Raw genomic sequence first — 26,036 nt, forward strand, 5'->3', positions numbered from 1 at the left:
ACCCGTCTTCAAGTCGCCCCGGTTGAGAAACACTGGGTTAGACCTATCCCTGGATCCCGCTGAGAGCTGGGAATTAGAGCCACCGCGTGCCTTTTTCCAAGTCAGCGCCCGGGACCTTCCCCCATTCATTCCGGCTATAAAAAGCAACCCAGAAGGCCAGATGCCTCCGCCGGCTAAGTCGGGGCTCTCGCCCGCCTCGTCCTCCGCTTCCCCCCCCCCCCATCCTCCCGGCCGGGCCAGCCAATGGGGGCCGCACAAGGGGCGTGCGCAAAGCTGCGCTCAAAAGCGCCCAGCCCGGCGCTCTCGCCTGGCTTTCGCCGTCGCCGCGGGCACTGGTCGGGGGTGCGCGCGCGCGGTTGCTCCGGAGCGGATCCGAGCCAGCCTGGGGAAAGCGAGGATGCTGCGCGTGCGGTGCTTGCGCGGAGGCAGCCGGGGGGCCGAAGCCGTTCATTACATTGGGTCGAGGGTAAGAGCCCCTGCAGCCGGAGCGAGCGCCCACGGAGGAGGCGCGGGGCTAGGGAAGCACCCTGGCTCGGTTCGCACAACCCGCTGAACCGGATGGCCGAAGGCAGCTGGCGCTTTCTGGGTTCGCACAGCTCCTTGGACTGGGGGGGGGGGGGTGTTCGCGCGACGGAAGGCGCCCCCGGAGAGCTAACCGAGGTTGAAGCTCAGCCGGCTGAGCGTGCATTGCGAACGCCACTGCTGCCGGCGCTCGCCCGGACCCGATTGTTGTGTGCAAACAACCCGGGTTTAGGATAGTCCGAACCAAGCGGAAGCGGCGCGTCGAGGATCGGAGCCAAGAGCGCTTATTTCTGGGGCGGGGGGGGGGCAGCGATCCTGGGAAGCCAAGCCAAGCTAGCTATTGCGCCGCGGAAACGCGCCCCGTTCAAGAAGGGTGCGTCTGGGCGTGTGCAAAGTGAGGTGGGCACAGGGAATTGCGTTGGTGTGACTTTGAGGAGGGCCGGGGTGGAAGGCGAGATCCGGGTTCCAAAGGGAGCCGTGGATTCCCCAGGCACATTGGAGGGCTGCGCTTGTGACCTGGAGCTGGGATTTAAAACAAGCAAATGAAAAACAAAGCAAACTTTCGAAGTTTGCCATTCAGGGTTTCTTTCCACTGAAGGCGAATTTTGATCAAATCAATTCGCAAGGTTTAATTAAAAAAAAAAAAATGCCTGGAGGCATTTTCTGCACATATGAAGGAAGGAAAAGTTCAGATATGAACTTTATTTTTGTTTGCAAAAATGTGACACTTTTTGGCAGCCAAATTTAAATTTCCTTGAAATTCCTGCCCCTGCCTTGCTCTCCAAAGAGCTTTAACTCTAATCTGCTCATGTCCATGGCCCCTTTTGGTTAATTTAGGTTAAATGCTTTAATTCCACTTATACAAGGGAAAACAAAGAAGGTTGTGAAAATTAACTATAACTAATCCCCCCTCTTGAGCTAGGAACTGTCCACTTGCATTGAATCAGATTGGTTCCATGAGTTCTCTGGCCTAAAGGCCGTAATAAAGGTTTTGATTTTGGTTTGTTCTATGGGAGGAAAGGTCCTGCAAGGATCAGACTTGCCTCTCCCCTCCAAACCAAGAAGTCCAGAGTCTAAATTTACATATGTAACTTAACTGCCTGGTGTCGCATTGCTGTCCTGGGCAAGTTTGGGGGCAGTAAGTGTTACTGTGCCAAAGTTTCATCTCAGGGATGAACGTGTCTACAGAGTCGTCCTTTATATGCTCTGTAAACAAAAGGAGAGCCAGTTTGGGGTAGTGGTGAAGGTACCAGGCTAGAAACCAGGAGATGGTGAATTCTAGTCCTGCCTAGGCATAAAGCTGGCTGGGTGACTTTGGGCCAGCCCCTCTCTCTCAGCCCTAGGAAGCAGGCAAGGGCAAACCACCTCTGAAATCTTGCCAAGAAAACTGCAGGGACTTGTCCAGGCAGGTGCCAGGAGTCAACACGGACTCGAAGGCACAACAACTACAAAGAAACCTCAGAAGGAAGATGCTGATCGGCATCTTAAAGTCCCTCTGCTCAAAATGGCATTCAGATTAATCCGCTTTTTCAGAATCGGGCATGGCAAATCTATTCTCTCATCCTCTCTTCCATTCTGCAAGCTCAGGAATGTGCAGGAAAAAAATACAGGCAAGCTTCTGCTTCGTAAAGAGCTCATAAAGAGCTCTTTTCACTGGGAAAAATCAAGTTCACTGGCCTGGCAGGAGGATGGCAGAGGAAAGGAAGGAAAAACCTCATCCCTTGGCCCGTTGGCTTTCTTCCTTGTCTGATGGCATGGAATTGATCACCGCTGGTGAGGGCCAGGCGAGGGTTTCCATGCAGGATTGTGAAAAAGAGAAAGGGGCTGATGTTGATAACATCTGGCCTTTTGACTAGGCTGAATTTGGAGAGGTACTGCTTCAGCCTGGTGCCTTGCAGGTGAGGAGGGATGGCAAGTTCAAGAAATCTCAGCCAGGTTGAGACATCTGGGCTAGATTCCTGACTGTCTCTGGAAAAGGGGATCATGTCTACATTTAAATCTACGTTTCATATTAGGAGGGTTGAAGGAAGATAAAATGTGCCTTGGTCAGTTGCAAACAATCAGCTTCTTTCTCTGACAGGTTTTTAAAAATATTTATTTATTTATTTATTTATTTAAAGTTTTTACATAGCTAAAAGGCAAATAGAGAAATATATAAAGTGAAAAGAAAAGGTGCAGAAAAGAATAGTTAAAGGGGGGGGGAGTTAAAGAAGCAACTTCTGCCCTTCTTGACAGCAGTTACAAACTCATTATCCCTCCTTAACATTACAATAATCCCTTCAGCCCCTTATTCAATCTTTTTTTCAATCATCAAATCCAGAAATCATCATTTCACTTTTTTCCATTTTCAGCAAAAAGTCCATACTGTAAAAGGTCTTCTTGATAGGGGTCTTAATTGATTGCCGCAAAGGTCTGTAATGCAGGTGATTAAATAACTAAAAGAACAGTGAGGTTTGATTTGCCACTTCTGATCTGGTTGTGAATATCCATTGGATTACAAGAGCAATTCTTCTTGCTGGTAGATAAATAAAGGAGATTTCTTTATTGACAGGACTTAATTGCAACTTTTGCTGCAAAGCAATGACGTGGATTGGATTCACACTGCGCTCCAAACCCTGATTTCTTTAAACTCCCCAATAAACTGCATGGCCCAGTTCATGATACACGAAGCATAAAGAACCATTTCTAAATCACAAATTGTAGGATTCTAAGCCAAGATGAGACTAAACACACATTTTGACTTCGTGTGATAGGTTAACTCAGCCACAGAACATTTAGAAGCCTGTGAGATGTTGATAGGGCTGTTGCTGAGCAATAAAGCTGGCCCCTGTGTAGCTTCCAGAGTGTCTAAGCTGGATGATGTGTTCTGAACTTTGATAAACTCTGATGAGTTGATGGGCTAACAGCCAGCTGAGATTCCTCACCCCACCTGGACTCCAAAGTATGACTTTGCAGGAAGAGAGGTGCATTAGTTTATGGTAGCCAAAAATCAGGAGGAGTCTGGAAGCACCTCTTCTGACTCACAGATTTTATGAAAAGGCAGACGTTTGCCTGAGATGCAGCTCTGATGTAGGATTTCAGTTGGGATGTGGGAAGGAAGGGAGGGAAGACAGGTTGGTTCTGTAGATGACCTATGAGGTATGTGAGTGACATGGGAATTACACATGACTGCAACCGTGAAGACAGAACAAAACCAGCTGCATCTGTAAAGAACTTTCTGTCCAGGGAATTGGCAGAGGACCACTGGCTACATCTCAAGGATTGTTCTACTACTTTTTTATTAACATGGGTGTCAGGATGGAAGGTGAGGAGTGACCCAAAGTGTATCACAATATCACCATAGGAAACCCATGATTAATGATTTTCATCCCTGTATTGGGACGCAAATGCAAAGGGCTGGGATTATCATGACATCACGAGGCATGTCATTTTTTTCATCAGTACAGTTTGCGTTGAACGCCTATGCCTGTTAAGACTGACTCCCTCCTTGCCCTGATGTTTCAGCCATGCTCTGGATTGTTGTAGGTCTAGTTGTCCCTTGCCTTCAGGTCAGACCTAACCTGGCAGGAGATCCTGAGGTGGGCTAACTAAAGGAGCTTGAGTTCTTCTGAGTCTTCCATTTCTGTCCTCCAATATGCCTTCTCTGGAGGGCCTCTTCCCCCCACCTTCTGCTGATCCAGCATACCCTCCCATTTTGGGCTGGGAATGCTGATCATTTACACTCCGCAAGAAGATAGGGCATGGTTGAGTCCTAGGCAGCTTGGCTGTCTAGTCTTTCCCAACAGCTGGTGTGGAACAACCACAACCTCTTCTGCTAAGGGGCTTGGAGTGAGTAGAGGAACTTGGCTGAAAGCTGAGTCTACTCTTCCCATTACACCGGAATGGTTGAAGGAAAGCCAACGTTATCGCAACATGGTTGTGTCCTGGGTTGATAGAGAAGCTTATGCTTGCTGATTCAACACCAGGCTTTCAGTTGTTCTTTGTGATCTAGTTCCCAGACTGCTAAGCTATGGTTTATTTAAGTATGGTTGGATAAATATACTGCAAAAGGATAGGTCTGTGTAGCACACTAAGTATAAACCATGATTCACAAAGCATAACAGCTGGGCTCAAAGCATGCACAATCATTTTATTTATTGCAGTAGGTCTCAATTACCCTAATTTCTCCTGTGTCTGGGCAGTTTGCTAAGAAAATAAAAATTAGTAACCCAGGTTTACTGTCTGCACCCAAAGCCATCCAAATTGGATGGCTTTCCATGCTTTGCAACCCGCAAAGTAGAGCCTCCCTTCTACTTTGAGGGCAAGGTGTTCCAAGATGGAACTCAGCGGTCTGCCGCTGAGAAGGTATTCCTCCAGGCCCACACCCCCTAATGCAACATGGGGTGGGGACCTGGAGCTTCAAGCTGGCTGTAGTGGTTAAAACTAAATTGGGTCCAGAAGCCTATTAGTAACCAATGCATCAACCTCAACTTAGGGATCATTCTCTTCAACCTATCTCTACCTGCAAGCAGTCGAGCTGGTACATATTGGATCAGCTGTAGCTTCTAAGTATTCAAGGGCAGCCCCATGTAAGGCTCAGTGCAGTAGTCTAACTCATAAGCTATGTTATGGTTTAGTGTGGTGAGATGCAAACTCAGTCTTGTAGCAAGAACCTTTCTTTTACAGTAGAGATGAGTAGAGTGCAAAAACAGGGCAAAGCCCTCTTAGAATCAAAGCTGGATGTTGTTTATAAGTAGCAGCAGGAGAAAGATGTGGCTGATGGGATGCACAGAGCTAAGTAATAAACCCCAGAGTTCATAATGATCTTTCGCAACCCAAGTGTTCTCTTAATGAATGGGCTTCTTTCCCAGACTTCTTAGCAATGGCTCTGCTGGCTGGGGAATTCTGGGATTTGAAGTCCACACATTTGAAGAACATCAAAGATGGTTCAATGGAACTTCTCTTTCATACACCTCCAAAAAAAAAGAAAGGCAGTGCAAACAATAGAACATGTTTTTGTCCATGAGTGCTTGTATCCAAGAGTTTCTGGGTCAATTCTGTTTCTTAACAGACTTAGAGGGCTTTCTTTTATATTTTTGGCCTCTTCCTGTTCTGGTTGAATCAGAATAATCACAGGGACAATTAAAAAAAATCAAGACAGTGGTTATGACATGTGATTGAAGAACTAATCTAACACATCCCTTATGTGACAAATGTAAAAAGGGGGCAGGACATTTGACTCTTTTGACCCCCCCTTCCCTGGATAACTCTGCCAATAAGCATGTTGCCAAGCTTCAGTTTAACAATAATTGCAATGGTTCCTCTTTCAAGAGGAGATATTTATTAAATGCCTGGGAATCTCCTTGTCCTCCTCGGTGGCTTAGCTTGCTATAGCAATTCAGCTCGCCTTCCCTTCTTGTGTTTGTAAAGTTGAAGCAGTGATGGGTCCACTTCGTTGAAGATGTTTTGTTTGCAAAGCAGATATTTTAGAGCCAATATTTTTAACTTGGCTTTTGATTGACCGCCAGGGTTGCGAGGTTCTGAGTACTACCATCTAATTCCCAAAAGTTCTGGTCTGGAAGCCAAGCCAGGAGATGCTATCTAGTGATTGAAGACCCCAACTTTGACCCTAGTGCTGGTGTTTCCTTCTGTCTCCCTGCACGAGCAGCCCTTCATGTCTTGGCTGGAAAGGGAAGTGAGCTTTGCATTAACTGACAGTGACCAGGATTTGACCCTTTCTGTTGAGTTCATACATCTCCTAATGTGTAAAACGCTTTTGCTTACCTGTGACTGAGTGTGTTGTGCAAACCCAAGCCTTGTGATTTGTATACCATGGTTTATGGCTTCATATATAGTGTCATTGCAGCTAGTTGTGCTTTACTCAGCAAAATATGGTTGGGCAAGGTATGGTTTAATGTAATGCATGATTGAGTCAAACTGGCCGAAATTATGGTTTATGTGCCTTAGTTTAAATGCTGCTTGATTTAAAGGAATCTGCGCTATTGAAAGAAATGTTCCTTACCTTGCTTATGTTACAAATAAAAGGAAAAAAAAATATCAAGATGGTCTTCTGGGTCCTGAGTATCTGATTGTTTCCCAAGAACCCAGGACCTTATGACAGGCACCACATAGTCACACCGCTATAATTTCCCCTCTCTGATTGTTGTTTTTGCTTTTAAATTAAAGTTTGGGAGAATCATCACAGGATGGGTGCAGCAAATGTTTCAGAGCACCCAAGCAGCAGCAGCCTCCGATTCTCCCTGTGCTGTTGCTGATGAGACTTCCAAAGCCCCTAATCCTGCTGCTGACGGTTGCCCTGTCTGCTCCTACAATGAATGGGACCCCCTGGAAGAAGTCATTGTGGGGAGAGCTGAAAACGCCTGCGTTCCTCCTTTTTCAGTTGAGGTCAAGGTAAGTGTTCACCAGCTGCTTGTCAAGAAGCTTTGAATGGGATGACATCGTTTTTTATTTCTTCAAACACTAAGGCAGAAGTTTTTTTAAATTTATGTTCCACCTTCTGTAACAAGAGCTCAAGACAGCGTACATAGTCTTCTCTCCTCTTTGTGAATTAGGTTGGGCTGAGAGAGAGTGACTGGCCCAAGGTCACCCAGGGAGCTCCTGTGGTCGAGGGTGGACTAGAACCTGGGTTTTCTAGTCCATCACTTTCACCACTACACCACTTTGCCCTCAAATAGTGGCCCAGTGCTTGTCCAGCTCGCTTGCAGGTTTTCTCATCCCTGGACAGCAATCTCTGGGTTGGATGTTTATGACGACAGAGTCTCTAACCAATATATAGCAGTAAGAGGACATTTGCAAACGGATTTAGTGTTGTGTGCCAATATGTGCACTGGTATAGAATTCCATTATAAGCAAAGGTAATGTCGTTTGCCCTAAGAACAATGCCAACATCTGTATTGGAGCAATGCCTTTGCTAGTTGAACCCAAAGGATCACAAGATAGCATGTAAGCATTTGGGGTCCCCAGGCTTCTTCTGGCTTAATGGAAGAAGGTAGAAGAGGAAAGGAAAACTGGGGTTTCCTGCCCTTGAGGTATTCATAAGGTAGAACATAAGGGAAGGTTTAGACATTTATATTAAGAGTTTCCAGAGAGGGAATCATACTAATTTTTTGCAGCAAAAGCAGTAGTGACTTGTTGCATCTTAAAACAACAGGGTGATGACTGTCTGAGCTTTCTTGGATCCAAGTCCACAGATGATGTGGATTGTGGAAGCTGAAGTCGTCATATTTGTTAGCATGGCCAACATAAACTCTGCTGGCTGCAGTGATGGTCTCAGATGACATGTAGAATAGCCAAAACAAAGCACAACCTGTAAATTGCTGAGTTGGCTGTTTGGGTCCAGCCCACATGACACAATCTTATCTCTGAAGCTTTAGGACTATCATTTGCGGGTAGAAAATCTGGCCCTTGAACCGTACACATGATTGAAATTGCTACTGCAGTAATTCCAGCTGCTGAAGACCTCCTAGGGCTGCACAAATGTTACAGCTTGAGTGTCAACAACAATTGGGGACATAGAGTTGAGACCCGTGGGAGGAGTCTTCAGGACAGGAACTGCTTGTTCTCTAGTCTTTACAACTGCCCATTGTAGCATTTCTGGGAAAGGCTATCTCCTGGCCCCACTGCTCTGTAGGTGCATATTCTGGGGGGAGCGTGTACCAGGCTTGGAAGCTGTCCCCCGGTGTCCCATATGCACTGCGTCAGGGCATTATGCAACTTAGAATGGTGGCCTGCTTGTACCACGGGCCCACATAGTCACAAAATAGGGACATGAGGAGATCCCTCCAGTGTGGAATTTTCAAACTGGAAGGCATTCCTTAAATGAAATCCCACTGTGATGGCTCCTGCCTAGAGAGGCATGTACAGACTCACAGCTGTGCAAAGTTGATCTTCCACTCTTAATTCGTTCAATGACATGTTTCAGACCTTTAAAATGCACAACATAGAGATGGACCATTCTTTTGGGTTCTGCAGGATATCTTTGCATGCATGTTCTACTAAAGCATCCTCCTCCTCCATTGCAGGGAGGAAGTGTTGAGGAACTGTACCCATCGCTCCAGCCAATATGGTGGTGATGGGTTTTGTGCTGTGATGCAACAACAGCATCAACTTGGGGAAGGCTGCATGCGCTTATAGATTTGTTTTCAAAGTATTTTCTTCTTCTTTCTTCTCCTGTTTAAGTCTTCAGACTAATCTAACACATTTACCTGGTTTACACACAAGGTGAGCCCCTAGCATAATGTGCTAATTGTGGCTTAACATGCTGGATGAACCTAACCTGATGATTGTGGTATCTAAATCATAGCTGTCAGTTGAATGTTTGTGAACCTAGTAGTGATTTACTCAACGAACTATAACATGGTGTGATGTGGAATTTCCCTTGCTTGGGGGGAGTAGGGTATATGTGTCAAGCATTTCTTCTCCGAAAGAACAGTTGATCTGAAGTGTATTTTTCACCCATTAGCACATGACCAGAAAACCATTCAGTGCAATTGTCTGTAAATTATTTGTTTCAGAGTGGCCTTGTTTTTTCTTTTCTTTTTTGGGTGATTCCCCAGGCTAATACCTATGAGAAGTACTGGGAGTTTTATCAGAAGTACGGAGGCCAGAGCTTTCCCGAAGATCATGTCAAGAAAGCAATAGCTGAGATTGAAGAAATGTGCAATATTTTGAGAATGGAAGGGGTGACTGTGAAGAGGCCTGAAGCTCTCAACTGGTCATCCAAATATAAAACACCTGACTTTGAATCTACCGGTACTTCTTACGAATAGCCTTTTACTAAGTTTAGTGGTTTCCAACTGTGCGCTTTTGGTAATCTACCTACTTATTGATTATATTGGCACCTTATCCCCTTTTTAAAATGTTGGGTCCCAAAGCCACTCATAATGTTCATGAAACACAATTTTTACTATCTAAAAAGTCATTAGTTTCTAAAAATGAAAACAGGAAGGGAAGTGTAGTATGTAAAGAAAAATATTGGCAAGGAGGAATGTTAGAAGAGTAACGCAGGCAAGAGAACAGGAAGGCCAAGTAAAAACCATTAAATTTTAAAATCAATAAAAACAAAATGAACAAATTTGCAGTTTATTTACAATTATTATGGAGTTAACAAAAACAGAATACATTTTGGAAATGTTGGAGGACAATGAGGGGATCTGGAAACAGAGCTCTATCTGACTTCTCAGAAAGTTCTTTGAGGATCAAGTTACTTGCTATATTAATAGTTTCTCCAGCAGATTAATTTAATGTACATACCTGTGTGGGTGAGTGTACAAATGGTTACACTTTCTTTTCTAAAGCACACACTGTACGTGGATAGTTAACTATGATCTGTTTTGTGTTATAATTGAAAAAAAATATTTATGGGGATTTCAATTCTCCTTGCTATATTTTCATTTAATTTGCATCATAAAAATAGCAACCGTGCTGGAAACTTTGAACTTTGCAGCTGTGTATCAGCAGTGCACATTATACACAACCATGCTCAGGCACAGTGAGTGGAATAACAGGCATGTATGTGTTGATTTCTCTGGTAGGCATGTATGCAGCTATGCCGAGAGACATTTTAATTGTAATTGGGAACGAAATCATTGAAGCTCCGATGGCCTGGCGGGCCCGTTTCTTTGAATACAGAGCGTATCGCCCAGTCATCAAAGAGTATTTTCGCCAGGGGGCCAAATGGACTACAGCACCAAAGCCCACGATGTCTGATGAACTTTATGACCAGGTAGCCTTCTTCCCCAAAATTCCCCAAAATGAAGAGCTTGACCAGCTGCTCTCTGGGAGCGATAAAAATTCCCCTCTGGTCACACCTGAAGTTCACAAATGCTACTGCCCATGTGTCAGCAACGGGACGTAGAACTGAGACCCAAGGGGGGAGCATTGAGGAATAGGAATTGTTGGTGGCCTGTCCTCCTACAGTTGTAGCGGTTTCTGGGAAAGGTTGTCTCTTGGGTTCACTGCTCTGTAGGTGCATATTCTGAGGGAAGGCTGTAGCAAGCTTGGAAGCTTCCATATACACTGTATCAGGGGCACTCTGCAAACTTAGATTGGTGGCCTGCTCAAAGCATGGTCCCACAGTGCCAAAAGAGGAATACAAGAGGAGATGCCTTCAACATGGAACTTTCAAACTGGAAAGCAACACCTCAAATAAATCCCACTATCTTCATCCTTGCCCAGAGAAGCATCTAGAAATTCACAGTCCAAGTGTGCAAAGTGGTTCCTCTGCTTTTGCTCTGGAAAAGCCATGTTCATAGCACTAAGGATGGGTCACAATTCTACACTTGAGTTTTTTTCGGCAAATGGTCCTGGATTGGCCCATTTTAAAATAAAAATCTTAAGGCAGTGTTGTTAGTATTTGGTAGGACAAGCTTGAAACATCACAAAGAGATGAGCATGTGTTTGAGTTACTCAGAGGTCTTCTTCAGGGTGGGTGCTGAGTACAAAACTCAAGGGTGGGGGAGAGACTAAGAGTCCTGGTGTCTATTATTAATTGCCAAGGAGCAAATGGAGGAATTGCTTTGCAAACATAGGCTGCCGATTGGAGCCTGCAGACCTCAGCATGAGTCCCACTGAACTCAGTGAGATTTAATTTCTGCATAAATATAGCTAGAATTGCACGGTTTTGCATCCAAAAATCTTGGGATGCGCAGCAAAATATTTGGGGGCGAAGGGACAATTCTCCTCTTGAAAAACAGAAGAGCTTTCTGCTTCTGGCCCAGTGTGGAAAGGAGAAAAGTTATTCTCTGCAACATGGGAACTAATGTTCCCATTTAAGAGATGGGGGACGGGCAAAGTTGAGGTCTGCAACTGTTGTCTAGCAGTATGAAGGTCATGGTTGAATAGGCTTTCTGGAAGCCAAGGACCAGTTTTTTTCTCTTTGTGAGAAGATCAGGACAAAAGTCCCTCTCTCTCTTTTTCCTCTGTGCACTTCAGTTTCCTTGCGACAGCATCTGAGGCTGTATTTTTCTGCCTCCACTGGGTCCCAGGAATTACGTGCTGTGTCTGTCTTAAATTAGGATTACCCCATCCGCACCGTGGAAGACCGGCACAAGTTGGCCGCCCAGGGGAAATTTGTCACCACTGAATTTGAGCCGTGTTTTGACGCTGCAGACTTCATAAGAGCTGGAAGAGATATCTTTGTGCAAAGAAGTCAGGTGAGTCGATCGAGATTCCCCCTTGGTTTTCCCTGAGGCTTGTATATCTATAAGCCACATTGGCTTTTTTAAGGGTCACTTTTTCTTTTTCTTTTAAAGTGCATTAACAAACTCAGCAAAAGGAAAGCATGTGTGAAAACATATATATATATAAAAAAAACCAAATCCTCTATAGAACCACCCTCTGCTTCAGTTAGATTTCCTACAATTCTGATTTCTCCATTTTAACTTGGGTCGCCTACAAATTAAGGTGGTGTGGATGGTTGAACCTGGCAATCTTTCTTTTTCTGCAGCCAAGAGGAGAATAAGTCTCAAAAAACATGTCAGGTTGTTATTGGTTACATTTTCACCCGTTCTTCCTTGAATGAGATCAGGAACAAGTACAGTCTTTTCCCTGGACAGCAATCCTATGAGCTAGGCTAGGCAGAGGGTTGGATAGACAAGAATTATTTACTTATTTATTACACTTGCTTTTATGCCCCTTTATCCACCTGGCTCAAAGGAGCTTACAAGCAACAAATGTATCACAATATAATAATCCACCAAATATGAAAAATGATCAATATACCAAAAAGTAAATACAATCAGTAATGGTAATACTATAATCGTAAAATCACGGTTCAACCCTGATTGCTCATTGGAAGGATCGATAATGAAGCTCAAGCTCAGATATTTTGGCCACCTAATGCGAAGAGAGATCTCTTTGGAGAAGACCCTGGTGCTGGGAAAGATTGAAGGCAAAAGGAGAAGAGGACGGCAGAGGATGAGATGGTTAGATAGCATCACTGAAGCAATGAGCATGAAACTGAGCAAACTCAGGGAGGCAGTGAAGGACAGGAAGGCCTGGCGCAATATGGTTCGTGGGGTCACAAAGAGTCGGACACGACTTAACGACTAAACAACAACAACAAAATCACGGTGTCCTATCTTATCAAACCACAAACAATTTCATCTGTCTTCAAGAGCTTCTCTGCACTCTCTCCTGGGTCCCTAAATGCATGTGGAAAAAACCATGGGTTTAAAAATTACTGAACGTTAGAAGTAAGGGTGAAGTTCTTAGATCTGGTAGGAGGGTGGACCATCAGAGAGAAACTTCTGCAGAGAATGCTTGCCTTTAAGTCCCTTTTCATCCCACCTCACAATTACATTAAATTTGGTTGTGTTTACAGGCATAGAAGCAGGAATTGCCTCCTACTCCAGTGCTAGTCCTAAATAAATTTCTCTCATCTGTTTTCTGAAATAGTGGCTAGTCACTGCTACCCAGAAAAAGGAAGCAGGACACTGAACTAGGAGAGTTACTGTAGCAGGACTGAACTTGCAAAATTTGGGAAAGTCCAAACGTTGGCATACAACTGCATTCCAGTTTGGTTTGGTTCATGAAGGGAGATTTGATGAAGTTGGTACTAACATATAAACCAAACATCTTTGCTGTCCTTTCTTCATTGTCACAGGTTACAAATTACTTGGGTATTGAGTGGATGAGGAGACATCTTGCTCCGGAGTATAGAGTCCATACTATTTCTTTCAAAGACCCCAACCCTATGCACATCGATGCTACTTTTAATATCATTGGTCCTGGCATCGTGCTTTCTAACCCAGATCGCCCATGCAATGAGGTAAGGCAGCTTCACAGAGGAATGGGGAACTATGCACCAGTATTCAAATGTTCCCCTCAAAAGCCAAAAAAGCTCCTGATATTCAGCAGTTCTTCTGCAATATGGTGCTTTCAAGATGTGATGAACTTTACTACCTGAATCCCATAAATATGGGGATTGGCTGGGTGCTCAGTTGTTTTTGGGGGGAAAAAATAGGAGGAGGAAGTGTAGTGTGGAACGTCTTGGGCCTGAAGGAAAGAGGGGATAAAAATCAAATAAAAGCACTTCTGGAAAACAGCTGGGCCAAAAATCACCTTCCTAGAGATGCCAGCTCTCTCTATGTAGGGAATTTGGGTGTGGGAGTGTGTTCCAACATGTTTGATGAGCTAAGAAATATAGAAGGACTATCCCAGATGGTGCTGTTTCAAGTTTGAGGAATAAGTTGGTGCACATTGTTTCCTGCGCTGGACATCCTGGGCTGTGTTCCAACAGCACACCAAATGATAGGAATATGGTTTAAACAGAGTGGCTAAGCCAATTTTTAAAAAAATCTTTCTGGCATGATGGGTGAAATTATCCTATTGCATGAAGTCATAATGTGGTAGTGGTGGGGTTTTGCCATAGTAGGGCTTGCTAGCCATGATTTATGGCTTAGCATGTTGTGCAAATCCAACCTTTTCCCCCAGCCTTCTTATCTCTACTTAATGCAACTAAAGGGCTGACTGTAACTGACTTCTTGAACAATTTCCCACTCTTGCTGCAGCTTAAAAGAAAGGGCCAGCAGATGTAGATGAAAGCTAAACACGGCAATTCCGCTTGGAATGTGAATGAAAAAGAAATGTAAGAACATTTAAAAGTACACAAGCGCACACCAAATCAGACTGCGCTGCAAAGAAGAACTTAGAGCCAAATGAGATGCAAAGGTGAAATTAGTACTGGAAGAAAATCTTCTTCCATTTTGATCCCATTCTTGGTTGCTGGGCAGATTAAACAGATGATACATCCATCATTTTTATATAATGACAGAGAAAGTAACAAACGTAATGGATGTGCACAGCTGGAGAACACACAGAAAGCAATAAGATTTCCAAGGTGAAACTCTCTCTTTTTCTTCCTGACTCTCTTAGATTGATCTCTTCAAGAAGGCAGGCTGGACAATCATTCACCCACCACTTCCTCTCATCCCTGACAGTAGGTTTGGCTTTGTTTCCATATGGAAGGCATGACTTGGGGAGCAAATGTCCTATTGTGGTGGTTGCATAGTGGGGCATCCATGACTGCTAATGTTTTTATCTCTAGACCATCCATTGTGGATGTCCTCTAAATGGCTTTCCATGAATGTCCTGATGCTGGATGAGAAACGTGTCATGGTAGATGCCAATGAAACCCCGATCCAGCAGCTCTTTGAACGCCTAGGTAAGACCAATTTATGTACAGGGGCCAAAATTTCATAGAGCAGTTATTATCAGAGCTTGTGTATAACCTATAGAACACACATTCTCCTAAAGATAATCTAATCCAGGTTTCTCCAACTAAGTGTCCTCCAGAAGTGTGAATCTCCCCTAGATCCAGAGAGCAGACTGGAATTATGGGACTTGGAAGTTCAACATCTTTGAAGGCCACCAAGTCAGGAAAACCTGCTCTAGGCACAAGATGTTGAGCTTCTGGGCCTGATCGGGCCATTAGTGGTCTTGAGAGATGCCTGGCCTCCTAACCTTGAAGATCTCTGCCTCCATCCTGAACTGTCTTCAAGGTCAAAAAAGGCCATTATCATTCATGTTTTAGAGATATGTGAGACCTCCCCAAAGGAGATGCCATTTCCTCTTTCTTTCTGTTTAGCCCTGCAAGAAAGAAGGTAATGATTCCTCCCTGGTTGGACAGACATTTGAGCCATAGTATTTGAAACCTTCAAAGAGCCTTCCAACTAAGGCTTAGATGCACCATCATCTATAGAAAGCCTATTGCTTTGGCACCTATGTGTGATTCCTCAATAATTCCATATGGGAGAAAAAGCCTTCAAGAGATCTTTTCTCCCCTTTTGCCTGCAGGCATTTCAACAATCAAAGTGAATATCCGCCACGCCAATTCCTTGGGAGGAGGCTTCCACTGCTGGACCTGTGACATACGTCGTCGTGGCACCTTGAAGTCTTATTTGGATTAGTAGGAGGCCTGTCTGAAGCACAGGCCACCATTCAATGTGAATGCATGAGACATAAGATGAAGAGGTTAGTTTCCTCTGGCTCCTTTAAAAAACAAAACAATGTAGATGCATGAGTTGCTGTGCTTTGAACCAGGCCCTTCCTCCCCACTTGCGCCCCCCATCCCTATGGCCTGCAGGAGATAGTGAACCCTAAGGGTCTATCCACACATTATGAACAGCAAACTAGGGCTAGATGGTGCTCCTTGACAAATGGTGCTCCTTGACAAATGGTCTGCATTTGAGAAATTGCTTCCATTGTTTTGCCAGATATTCTTTGATATACACATCCAAGTGGATACTGTGAATATTTATACAGAAGCAAGCTTCATGTGTTTGAGTTAGTTTATTAGAAAGTGATAGGGCCGCAGCCTTATTCACAAAATTAACGTGTCTTTAAATTGTCTTGTTACATGCCCACACAGAAGCATGCTGTCAGTGAAGATGGGAGGGAGGGCCCTTTCCTGTCACACCCACGTTGAATAGCCTTGTTCCATCTAGGCTTTAGTCATCTAGGCCCGTGACACCTCAGGCAAGAAGAAGCACGGGACTTTAGGGCCCTTAAGAGCTGTTATGGGACTCAGTATGCCCCACAGGCTCAACATTTCAGGACCAAGGAGAGCAACTCTGTATACAAGTTACCCCAGGAATGAACAAGGTACAGAGATAGCCATAAGACAGGTTTGTTTAATCATGTTTGAATAAGCTACAGTTGGCTGGACTCATGCCATTTTAAGTCATAAATCATAGTTTACAAACTTCAGTGACTGGATTTTAACAATATACTAAGTCATACATTAAACCATATTATTGCTTAGGGCTACTGGAGAGTCTTTCCAGTAACTCCATTCCATCAGGTTCTGTGTTAGTTACCTTAAAGAACCAGCCCTCTTTGCTATCTCTTGCTCCTTTGGGCAATTAGTGAAAATGTTCCTCAAGGTCTTTTGGGCCATTGGACAAATCCAAAGTCCATCCTTCTCCCCAGAGTTGAAAGACAACTGCATTTCCCTGGGATAAGCTGTCAGATAGTGGGTGGAGATGCTAAGGAATTGATTCGACCTTCTTTTTCTCCTGAGCTACAGCCATTTGTTTCAGAGAGTTCTTGAACCTTGCCTCAGGTAGTAGCAATTGGTACTGCCTTACCTGGTTCCCAGTGAAGATGAGTGGAGTCTATAGATGGTGTGTAGTTTGACATCGCACAATTTGTCATCTATCTTAAACCAGGACAGGGAAGTCACTGGTAGGCAGTGCATCATGTTTTCTCTGCAGGATCCTCCATCAGTGAGTACCACTGTGCCTATATTAGTAGTTCAGGCACTGAGAATGGACTTCTGGTCAAGTCCAAACTATAGCAATTGCATTTAGGTCCCACAGAAAGCAAAAGGAACAGGTTAGTATAAATATAAATCCCATTGAAAGCAATATAAAGGTCTTGCAGTCTTTGAATATGTTAGGTGCTTCCTGAAATAACATGTGTGAATTGGCCCTTAGCCCACATAGACGAGTTCTGTTTTCTCATCAGTGAAACGGGCCTTCCAGCTGGCTTTTTGAACAACATCTGGACACTGTCCCTGTTTTTTATCTGCACTCCAAGAATGTACAAAGGTTCATGACAAATACCAGATCCGTGGCTGACATTACATATCTACCTCTGCTTGAAAGTATTTCAGAAAGGCAGCTAGAAAGATTAGACCTAAGATGAATGTGAGTCTTTCCGTTCCAGTTTGATAGCATTTATGGTTAGGTCTGAATACCACACAATGTGAAATTTAAGGCAAGACTTCAAAATACCAGATATGGGCCCAGGTTTTTACTAATTTTATATTTTAAACTGTTTAGGTTAGCCTAATTTTTTTTTTACAAAATCATCAGTGAAACCTTATGCAGGTGCACCTTAAACTACACCAGGCTTGGGAACTGGTGACCTTTGTAAACATTGTCAGACCCATTGACTATATTAGACTACAATCCCCATTGCTCCTAGCCAACAGGATGGTTGGGGAACATCACGTATTGGCTTGCTGACAGTAAAGTAAAAATTGTTCATGTTCTGGATGTCAGGTGCATTGGCCTTTTTTTTTTCTTGTCCCAAGAATGGGTGGCTATTAGGTGGAGCAAGAGAGAGATCTGCATTGTTGGGACAAGGAAAATACTGTATGATGTCTGAGTTTGTTCCCCAACTTAAGTAATCCGTCACGTCTAGATGCTTCAGAAGAATTAGATCCACTGGTATACATTAGGTCTCTAAATGCCTCCTTTTAGTTTCCTTCCTCCCAAAACCTGGATTAGATACCTCTAGTCTGAAAAAACTTTCTTCAGTGTACTTTGAATATTTGAATATTTTGTATACTTCTTGTTTTGCCTTGCTTTGCTTCAGTCTTTCATTGATGACTGCCAACCCAATGCAGGTTGTTTGGTGGAATTTGTTTACATTAATCAAATATACTTAATAATCCTTAGCAGAAATGCACATGATTCATCTAATACTACCCAAAAGGGTTTCCTCTATGTATTTATGCTAATAAAACACATTTGCATTTGTGCAGTTTTGGTATTGCTTCTTTTGCATGCTACCAGGTTGTAGAATGGGCAGATTTATTTCTGCTTCCTGGGCAAAATATTTTGACGGTGTCTTACTGGAACTCAGTGGCTGAGCACCTGCTTTGCCCTGTCTTTGCATGCTGTGGATCTCAAATTCAACATCTGGTGTCAGAGTAAAGCTGGAAAAGACCTTTACAGGTAGTCCTTGTTTAACGACCACAATTGGGACCTGCAACTCTGTCGCTAAGTGTGAAATCACGTGATCGCAACTGGGCTTTCTGGCTCGAAAGTGACAAATCAGTTTCACACCTTCACTGCGATGCTGGGATAATTAGCAAGAAGGGAATTAATGTTTGTATTTACTTTCATTGGAGAGGAAGGGATTATAAGAGAGTAACAGGCACACAGTGGGAAACACGTATCGAAAGTAATGCGCTGGCGCTGGCGGTCCTGAGCATGCTATGCAAACAGCCCTGTGTATTCCCCATTGTGTGCCTGCTTACTCTCTTGCAATCCCTTCCTCTCCAATCTCTCCACTTGGCGGTGGAGGAGGGAAAAAAGCTATTTCTGTAGGCAATCTCTCCTGACCCATTCCCCCCTCCCCCCCACCTGTGGCCTGCCATTGTGTAAATCTGTCTCTATCATGCATTACTTAACGTAAGGACTTTTTAAAAATCCTTGAGAAGAATCCTTCTGGAAATGTGACTGTTCTCTCCCTACTTTGTTTTAAAAACCTTTTTCTAGGTTTGGGGTGGAATCGCTTGGAGGTAAAAGCATGGATTCCCCCTGGAGATGCCATTGCTAGTGGGTGTTTGCCTTTTTTTTTTTTTTAAGGTTTTGATTTCTTTTGCAGAGTTGCACACTGGGGAAAAGAAATGGAGGTGGAAGTTGCACTAGAGGGCAGTGTGGTAGCATCAAACGTTAGAGAAACGGCCAGTCATCTCTGTTGTTCAAACTGCCTTTTGATTTACTTCATGTTTTTCCCAAAGCAAACCTCCTCTAGTCATGTTACAAATGAGAAGATGAAGAAGATAAACTACAACAAGGAGTGCAGGAAAAATGTGCCAGTGCAGAACAATTTCTCGTTGTTAACTAATTAGCCACATTTCTGTACTGGCCCACTGTAACAACACTGGGTGATGTCCTGAGAACTCAGCTGAGCAGTCTCAAAATACAAAGAAGAAATGCAACACATCCAAAATAGGAAGATGGCCATCCTGCTCTTTACCCACTAGGCATCACGATCCCCAAAGGCCCATTTAAAAAGGAAGGTTTAGGTCAGGGTTGACGGAGCCCCTTGCTGGAGGGGTTTGGGTCTATGTTTTGGTTTCACACAATTAGATCCCATCTTGTTTTGTTCTGTATTGTGTTTTTATTGCTTATGATATTGTGCCCAGAGCTGATTTGGAGCCAAGCAGCACCTACATTGAAGCAATGAATGAATGAATGAATGAATGAATGAATGAGAATGAATGAATGAATGAATGAATGAATGAATGAATGAATGAATGAATGAATGAATGAATGAGATTTCCAAAAGCCTGAAGGGGTCAAAGTATATCTCCAGGGACACCATTTCAATTCACATTATTGATTAAATCTTTGAAATATAAAGTCCTGGAAGCAAAGGCTTAGCTTCATCTCTAGTTTAAAACACACACACACTAGCGCCAGATGAGCCTCCTTAGGGAGGGGCAGTCTATAAGCAGGGCTCTCAGTCACTAAAGTTGCTGTTCTCTGTAGCCAACTACTCAGCTTTATCCTATAGGCTTTATTGCCTACATAGTTACCTAGAAGAGGAGGTCCATTGCGTATTAATAAGTTTTCATGCTAACTTTCTTCTACAAGGGTAATCTTCACAACCATCCTCTGAGGATGACAGGATTGAGAGAAAGTGTCTGCCCCCAAATTATCCTCAATTGTCAATTGAGGATTTCAACCAGGGTCTCCCCAGACTTAATCCAATGCCTTAGCCACCATAAAACATTCCTCCTCAAGCTATTCAAACCTGTTTTGAGGTTTGTACTCATGTTTTGGACTGGGTGACACGAACTGGATTTTCTGTGACATCTCTGCAAAAGTGTGGCATTTGCCAGTCTCCCAAAAAGTTGGGAGAAATCTATATACTACTAAAATTCTCATTGTGTTTGTCTGTTTGTACCCTCAAGTTAGCCCAAGCGGTGCATTATACCACAACAAGTTTTGAATAGAGGTACCCGAAATCCACTAACTTAACACATAAAAAATCTGGGACCCATGACTCCTGTGGAATTGAAATTTCCAGGATGTTCAGACCACTTTTATTTGCAAAGTTGTGGCTGTTGCAGCGTCTCCGCAGTCACGTGATCATGATTTCTGACACTCCCTGCCAGCTTCCCACAAGCAAAATCAATGGGGAAGCCAGCAGGAAGTCGGAAGTCACTCCCACTCCCACTGTTTTTTTGCCCGCCTGTGGTCATTTTCAAAACAAAACAATAGCAATACCGTTCAGGAAAATTTAATGTTCATTTTGCTCACATCAGACTGCACAACTGTACCTTTCTCTCCAAGGATGACCCAACAGGTCACAGGGTTGTCTAGTATTCTCTCTTTCCCTGGGTCCATCCCATATTTAAGAACAAGAACCCTCACTCTTGAGAATTTCATCAAAAGGAACGTCCAGTACTCTTTCATTTCAAATGGGATGAGAATGGGTAGGAAGAAACACCAAAGAATTTCTCTGCCTGGGTAGTAATTTAAAGAGGTCCTTTAACTGCTCTGATCTAGCTTATCCTGGGTGTTCATGTGGGAGAAAATTCTCTTTCTGGTTTCTTCACATCGTGCCTAATTTTATTCACCTATTAAGTCTTCCTTTGCTCTTTAAAACAAAAATGGTCATACTTTTCCTCTTTCATAGCTCTTGATAGGTTGTAGTTCAAAGCATAAAACTCATTATTACACTGACAAGCCTACCTTGGTTTCCTCCTCCTCAGTGAAATTATGAGCATAGATCTTAGAAATGAAAGGGGGGGAAATGGCTTGTACGTACTGAAAGCAATCCAAATTCCTACATGAAATGATGCTTTAAAATTACCAGCAGCTTCTACAGCTTCTGAACACCCACTAGCTGGCACGAGGAACATCCATCAGCTATTTCCTAAACTGTTAACGGTTCTTCCTCGCTGAATGGTGAGCCTTGCCCCACTCTCTCCCCTCCTGTAAAAAATCAGCATAACAGGCAGATGGTGAGCTTGAAACCCTTGACTTTGATATGCTAATTTCCAACCTAGAAGGAGTACTTTGGATGAAAGACAGTTCAGGCACCAGAGCTCCAACCTGCTGTTCTTAAGCAATCCTTGTCTTCCAATGAGAACTAGGCTTTGAAGGATGAATAAACTTTTAGCCTGAAATCAATGCAAGGTACAAAAAGTGGCATTGAAGGGTAGATATTCCACCAGCGGCTGGATAAGTTGTAGGATTCTTACTACTTTGCAGAGGAGAAAGATTGTCAATTGATTCATAAAGCGAGCCCTGAACGCCGCCACTGACCTTGAAAAAGAACCAAAATAAACCAGTTCTCAACAATACAAAGCAATTCGAAATTTCATGTTGGCTCGCTGCCTCCTTCCTTCCCAGAATGAATGAACCCAGTGGGGAATTGGTGAGCGAGTTAAAAATGTGGATCCTAAACTCTTTATAAGGAGTGGAAGAAAACAGTGCTCACATATTGGAGATTTGGCTAACACCAGTGTACGCTGATCAGAAAATAGAACTGTCTTTTCTCAGGGGAGCACGCACATTTGTTTTATTTAAGGACCCGTCCGACTAAGCTCAGCCTGCTTGTTTTCTTGCAAAAGACCGAAGCGGTCTTCATCCAGCACAAGTGCTACGGACCATCTTTACCAAAAGCTGTGTTTACTTCCCAATCGCTCTGCTTATTGTTCTCACTGGGGATCCCTTGGTAGAACCGTATGAACTCCCACAATAATGAGGCTTTCAGATCTCCCTCTCCCTAAGTCCCTAGAAATTTGATCCCCAAATGGATGCCTCTTGTCTCAATTGCATGGGCATATAAATGCAGGCACGCAGATGTGGCCATGTAGGCACCTCCCACAGCAACAACAACAACCCAAAGAGGAGAAAGGAACACTCCTATGGTGGGAACTAGCAACGAAAGGGATTGGATTAATTCTGCCCCATTGTGGAATAAGGCTCGTACCCACAACACAAACCAGATCATTAAGCCAGAGATGAGCTCATTTGCCACCTCTAACCTTGATACCTCTCCTATGACCCTAAATGTGTCAACAGCCATTTTTATACATATTTGGGAATAAGCCATATGGAAATAACAGTTACCTGTGGAGCAGTTTAGCAATTTATGGTGTAATATAATGCATTATATTGTAAAATTATAGTCCTGCTCTATTCTCAAGGAACCCATAACAGTCAGTTCCCCTCTTCTTTCCCCTCCTCTCATTCTATTCTTTTCTTGTTTTTTTTCAGTCTGATAATGCCAAGACAAGAATTATGAACTCACAGTGATCAAATGAATAAACCACAAGCATATTACTTAATTTTTAAAAACCTTTATAGATTTGTCACATCCCCAAATACAATGGAATTACTTGTTATGAATGTATTTTTTTAAATTGTCATCTTTATGGTTAGAATAATAGACAGTCTAAAGTAGGGTTGAGCTAAGCAGCCAGACAGGTATTGGGGTGAACACATTTCTTAGCATTCTTTGATTAAAATACACCACTACCTAAATCTTGCTTGAGGCTTTAATGCTGAGTGGCGGCTATCACCATCCAGCATTAAAGCATGATTTGATTTTCCCAGAAATTATAGTTTGAAACCATCCTGATACAGAAAGAAAGTACATCTTTTCTGCGTTGTGTTTTTAAATTCCCCATCTTCCATTGTTTGGGGAAGTGGGGGGAAGTCTAGGGAAATACATTCCAAAACGTCTGGAGTATAGTTGGTTCAGGAAGAAGACTGCAGTTAGGTGTCAATCTTTAACATCAGCTTCAGGATCTGGCCGTTCAAGGGTCACCAAATGATACCCAGACGCTTCAGATTTTGGAGCAGCAGAAAATGGGGGAGCTGAGGGTCCCTCAGTTGTTACTGGTTTTCAGCATCCTTGAATTCATGATTATTATTTTTAAACAACTGCCATGCATGGGGATGATCATTCATTAATATTAAACATGCATGAGACTGTCCTACAACATAATGATGCTTAAGTCCAAGTCAGTGTTAAGAGAGGTGGTTTTTTTTCTTCTGTAATCACAATCATGTTCTGACTGAAGTGTTTGAAAATATCAGCTGCACAGGAGAAGAGGTTGGCAAATGTTTTGCATTGTTTTGCTATAATGGCGTATGTAGAAGCAATTATAAAATGTGGAGTGTGTGTGTGTGTGAGAGAGAGAGACAGGAAGGAAAAATGGAGGGGAGAGGTAAGTTAGTTGCACATTTTGCAACTGAGGTCATACGCATGGCTATCAAAAGAGGGGGCCCCAAGAGATAATTAACTCCAGGGTCTAAAATCATTGAGTTGCACCATCAGTGGGGTTCGAGGAAGGCATTCTGAAATGTCTGGCTGCTTCGGAGGGATAAAAGGTAGAAAAAGGAGTTTTGAAAGCCCTTCTTCTGCACTCCAGAGTTGGTCTCTCTTGCCTCAATAGTTCTGTTCTGATTTTTGATCGCCAGCTGCTGGAACACGACATGCTTCATTCCTTCTGCAGCAAGAGGCAATTGAGCCAGATTCCACTCCCCTCAGCATTACCTGCTTCTGAGCAGCAAATGAACTCCTAGAAGGAAGGTCACATTTCCTGACTGATGGTGGTAAGCTCTGATTAGAAAGGGGAAAGTGAACCGAGCAAGACTGCTCCAGGTTTTGGCTTGCAAATGGGGGCAAAGGGAGTTTCTCATTCCCCAGTTCCACTAGGGCTTCAGACCTTCCTACTGTGGAAAACAGCACCCCCCCCCCCATCCAGAGCAGCTGCAGAGATAAGATGGAGCAAATCACAATATAGCACTGGGGGAGAGAGGACGGGACATTGTGTTACCAGCATGAATCCCTGCCCGTCAAAATAGTCTCCCACAACTTGAGACAAGAAGCCGATAGCAGCTTAGGAGGAAGAGGTTATTATGGGAAGAGGGTCAGCAGGCTGAAGCTTTTGGCCAGCTTTCTTCATCTCATGCCCTCCTCCAGTTCTGATGAACTTCAGCTTCCAGAGCAGTGAGCAAGACGTGGCCTTGAATGGGGGCAACCGGCGATGTCCACAGAGTTGGTAATGGTGGTTGTGCAGAGCCAGAGCAACATGCAGAGGCAGCCGTTTCTGTGGGGCCTTCCGGGGAGTGCTTTACTGATTTCTTCCTCATTCATATTCTACTGTGTCCAATCTTGGGCTCAAAGGCTAAGGCAGGGTTGATGTTTGGGGTTCGAAAGTCCCATGCCATAAGGCCTCTTTGTATTATAACTACCTTTCCTCATGTATTTTTTATAGTGCTGGCTTGTTTGTTAGGGTTACATCCTGCCATTGCTCCAGAAGCTTGAGGCGGCTTAAAGTGAAGTAGGATCGGCTGGGGAGGGGGACCAGCCCAGCCCATTCCCACGACCAAGGGTGGACTTGGGCCTGGATCTCTCTAGTCCTAATCCAGCACCTTAACACTACACACATTAGGTCTCCATCTTTGGGAGCTCTGGGGATACAAACAGTGTCCTAAAATACTTAACAAAAAACACAATATTGTCTTGTGAGTCACCCAAGCTTGTGGTTACAATATGGGCATCTATATAAGTCAAATCAATGATTTAAAATGAATTTGCTTCCTGCAGACCATCCCAGGACAGTAACAAGCACTGAGGAACCACCATGATAATTACCCACAATGCCCCCCAGAACATTGCTGGAAGGTACTGAAGGTAATTATAGCAGTGACTGCTTACCAAAACATTAAAAAACCAGGTCTGGGTGAACCACACTAGATCTTCAACACCTGCATAAGATTTCTACTTAGTGATTCTAAATTGCTTCCCTATGTTAAGAAAGGAATCTTTGAGGCTGTATACTGCAGGGAGAAAGAACCTGCTGCTTTTCAGATGTTTCTGGACTACTGCTCCTATGATCCTAGGCTGTTGGCTCTGCTGACTGGGAGTGGAAGGAGTTAGAATCCAAAATATCTGGAGGACCCCAAGTAGCTTATACCTGATGCACAGGATGAAGGTAGAGCCCTGCACCTTTGCCTAGAAGACATGTTATAATCTGCAGCTTGTCATGGGAGAAAGGAGAAAACCTGCATGGCTGCCAACTTCTCCTGGCTCTTACACCTGTGGAAAATATAAGAGCTAAATTTTGCTTCGTTTCTGCTAGATTTAGATTCAATCCTAGATTTAGAAGGTTAACCTAAATGAGACGCTTTGCTCCCTGTGCATTTTCACTTCAGTCAAGTGATTTGAAGCACGTGCTTCATAAGATCTGATGGATCTTTCCAGCGATCTGATTGTTTTATTAGTCCTGAAAGCAGGGCAGAGTTTTGAAATCAAAGACAGTTGTTGAGTGAAAGATCCTGACCTTTTCTGGGAGGATGAGGAGCAGCAATGGGTTGATCTTTAGTTTCTTTGCAACCAAGGGAATGATGGCCGCTGCTCTGGAAGCACCGGATGGACAGATGGATGGGCAGACACTAGACAAACTGACAGTCTGACTCAGTATCTACTGGTTGTAGGAAGGGTAGTGCTACTTAAATAAAATAGATGCTGATCAGGTTATAAAAACCAGCAGAAGTTAGCAGAATGCAAGAAGGCTAAAATGGAAGGATACTAATGATAAATAACTACTGGCCTTTATATTTTCATAGCTGCTAGTTTAGCTCTGTAACTTGGGGGGGGGGGTTGCTCTATTTTTTGACACCAAATAGCGTTAACACAGCCTTCCTTAACCAGGATGTCAAGATTGAAGCTCCCAGAATTGCCACCTAGTTGGGTGTATTTATGTATAACGTGCCAAATATATTCATATTACTCTATACTTTTTCATT

The 26,036-nt window shown here is 43.6% G+C and overlaps 1 protein-coding gene across 1 annotated transcript; it reads left to right on the forward strand.

Moving 5' to 3' along the window:
• The first annotated feature begins 397 nt into the window (after positions 1-397).
• Positions 398-15,431, forward strand: GATM (glycine amidinotransferase). The gene is made up of 9 exons (XM_007427142.3): positions 398-466; positions 6,688-6,912; positions 9,078-9,273; positions 10,056-10,246; positions 11,538-11,675; positions 13,127-13,291; positions 14,398-14,461; positions 14,570-14,686; positions 15,319-15,431. The coding sequence occupies exons 1-9, from the start codon at positions 398-400 to the stop codon at positions 15,429-15,431; spliced, it is 1,278 nt and encodes a 425-aa protein (XP_007427204.1).
• Positions 15,432-26,036: the final 10,605 nt, after the last annotated feature.

The sequence above is a fragment of the Python bivittatus genome, unplaced genomic scaffold, assembly GCF_059951505.1.
Source record: "Python bivittatus isolate LINGU-HERP-01145 unplaced genomic scaffold, Pbiv_v1 ctg000530_np1212, whole genome shotgun sequence".
NCBI classification, from domain to species: Eukaryota; Metazoa; Chordata; class Lepidosauria; order Squamata; family Pythonidae; genus Python; species Python bivittatus.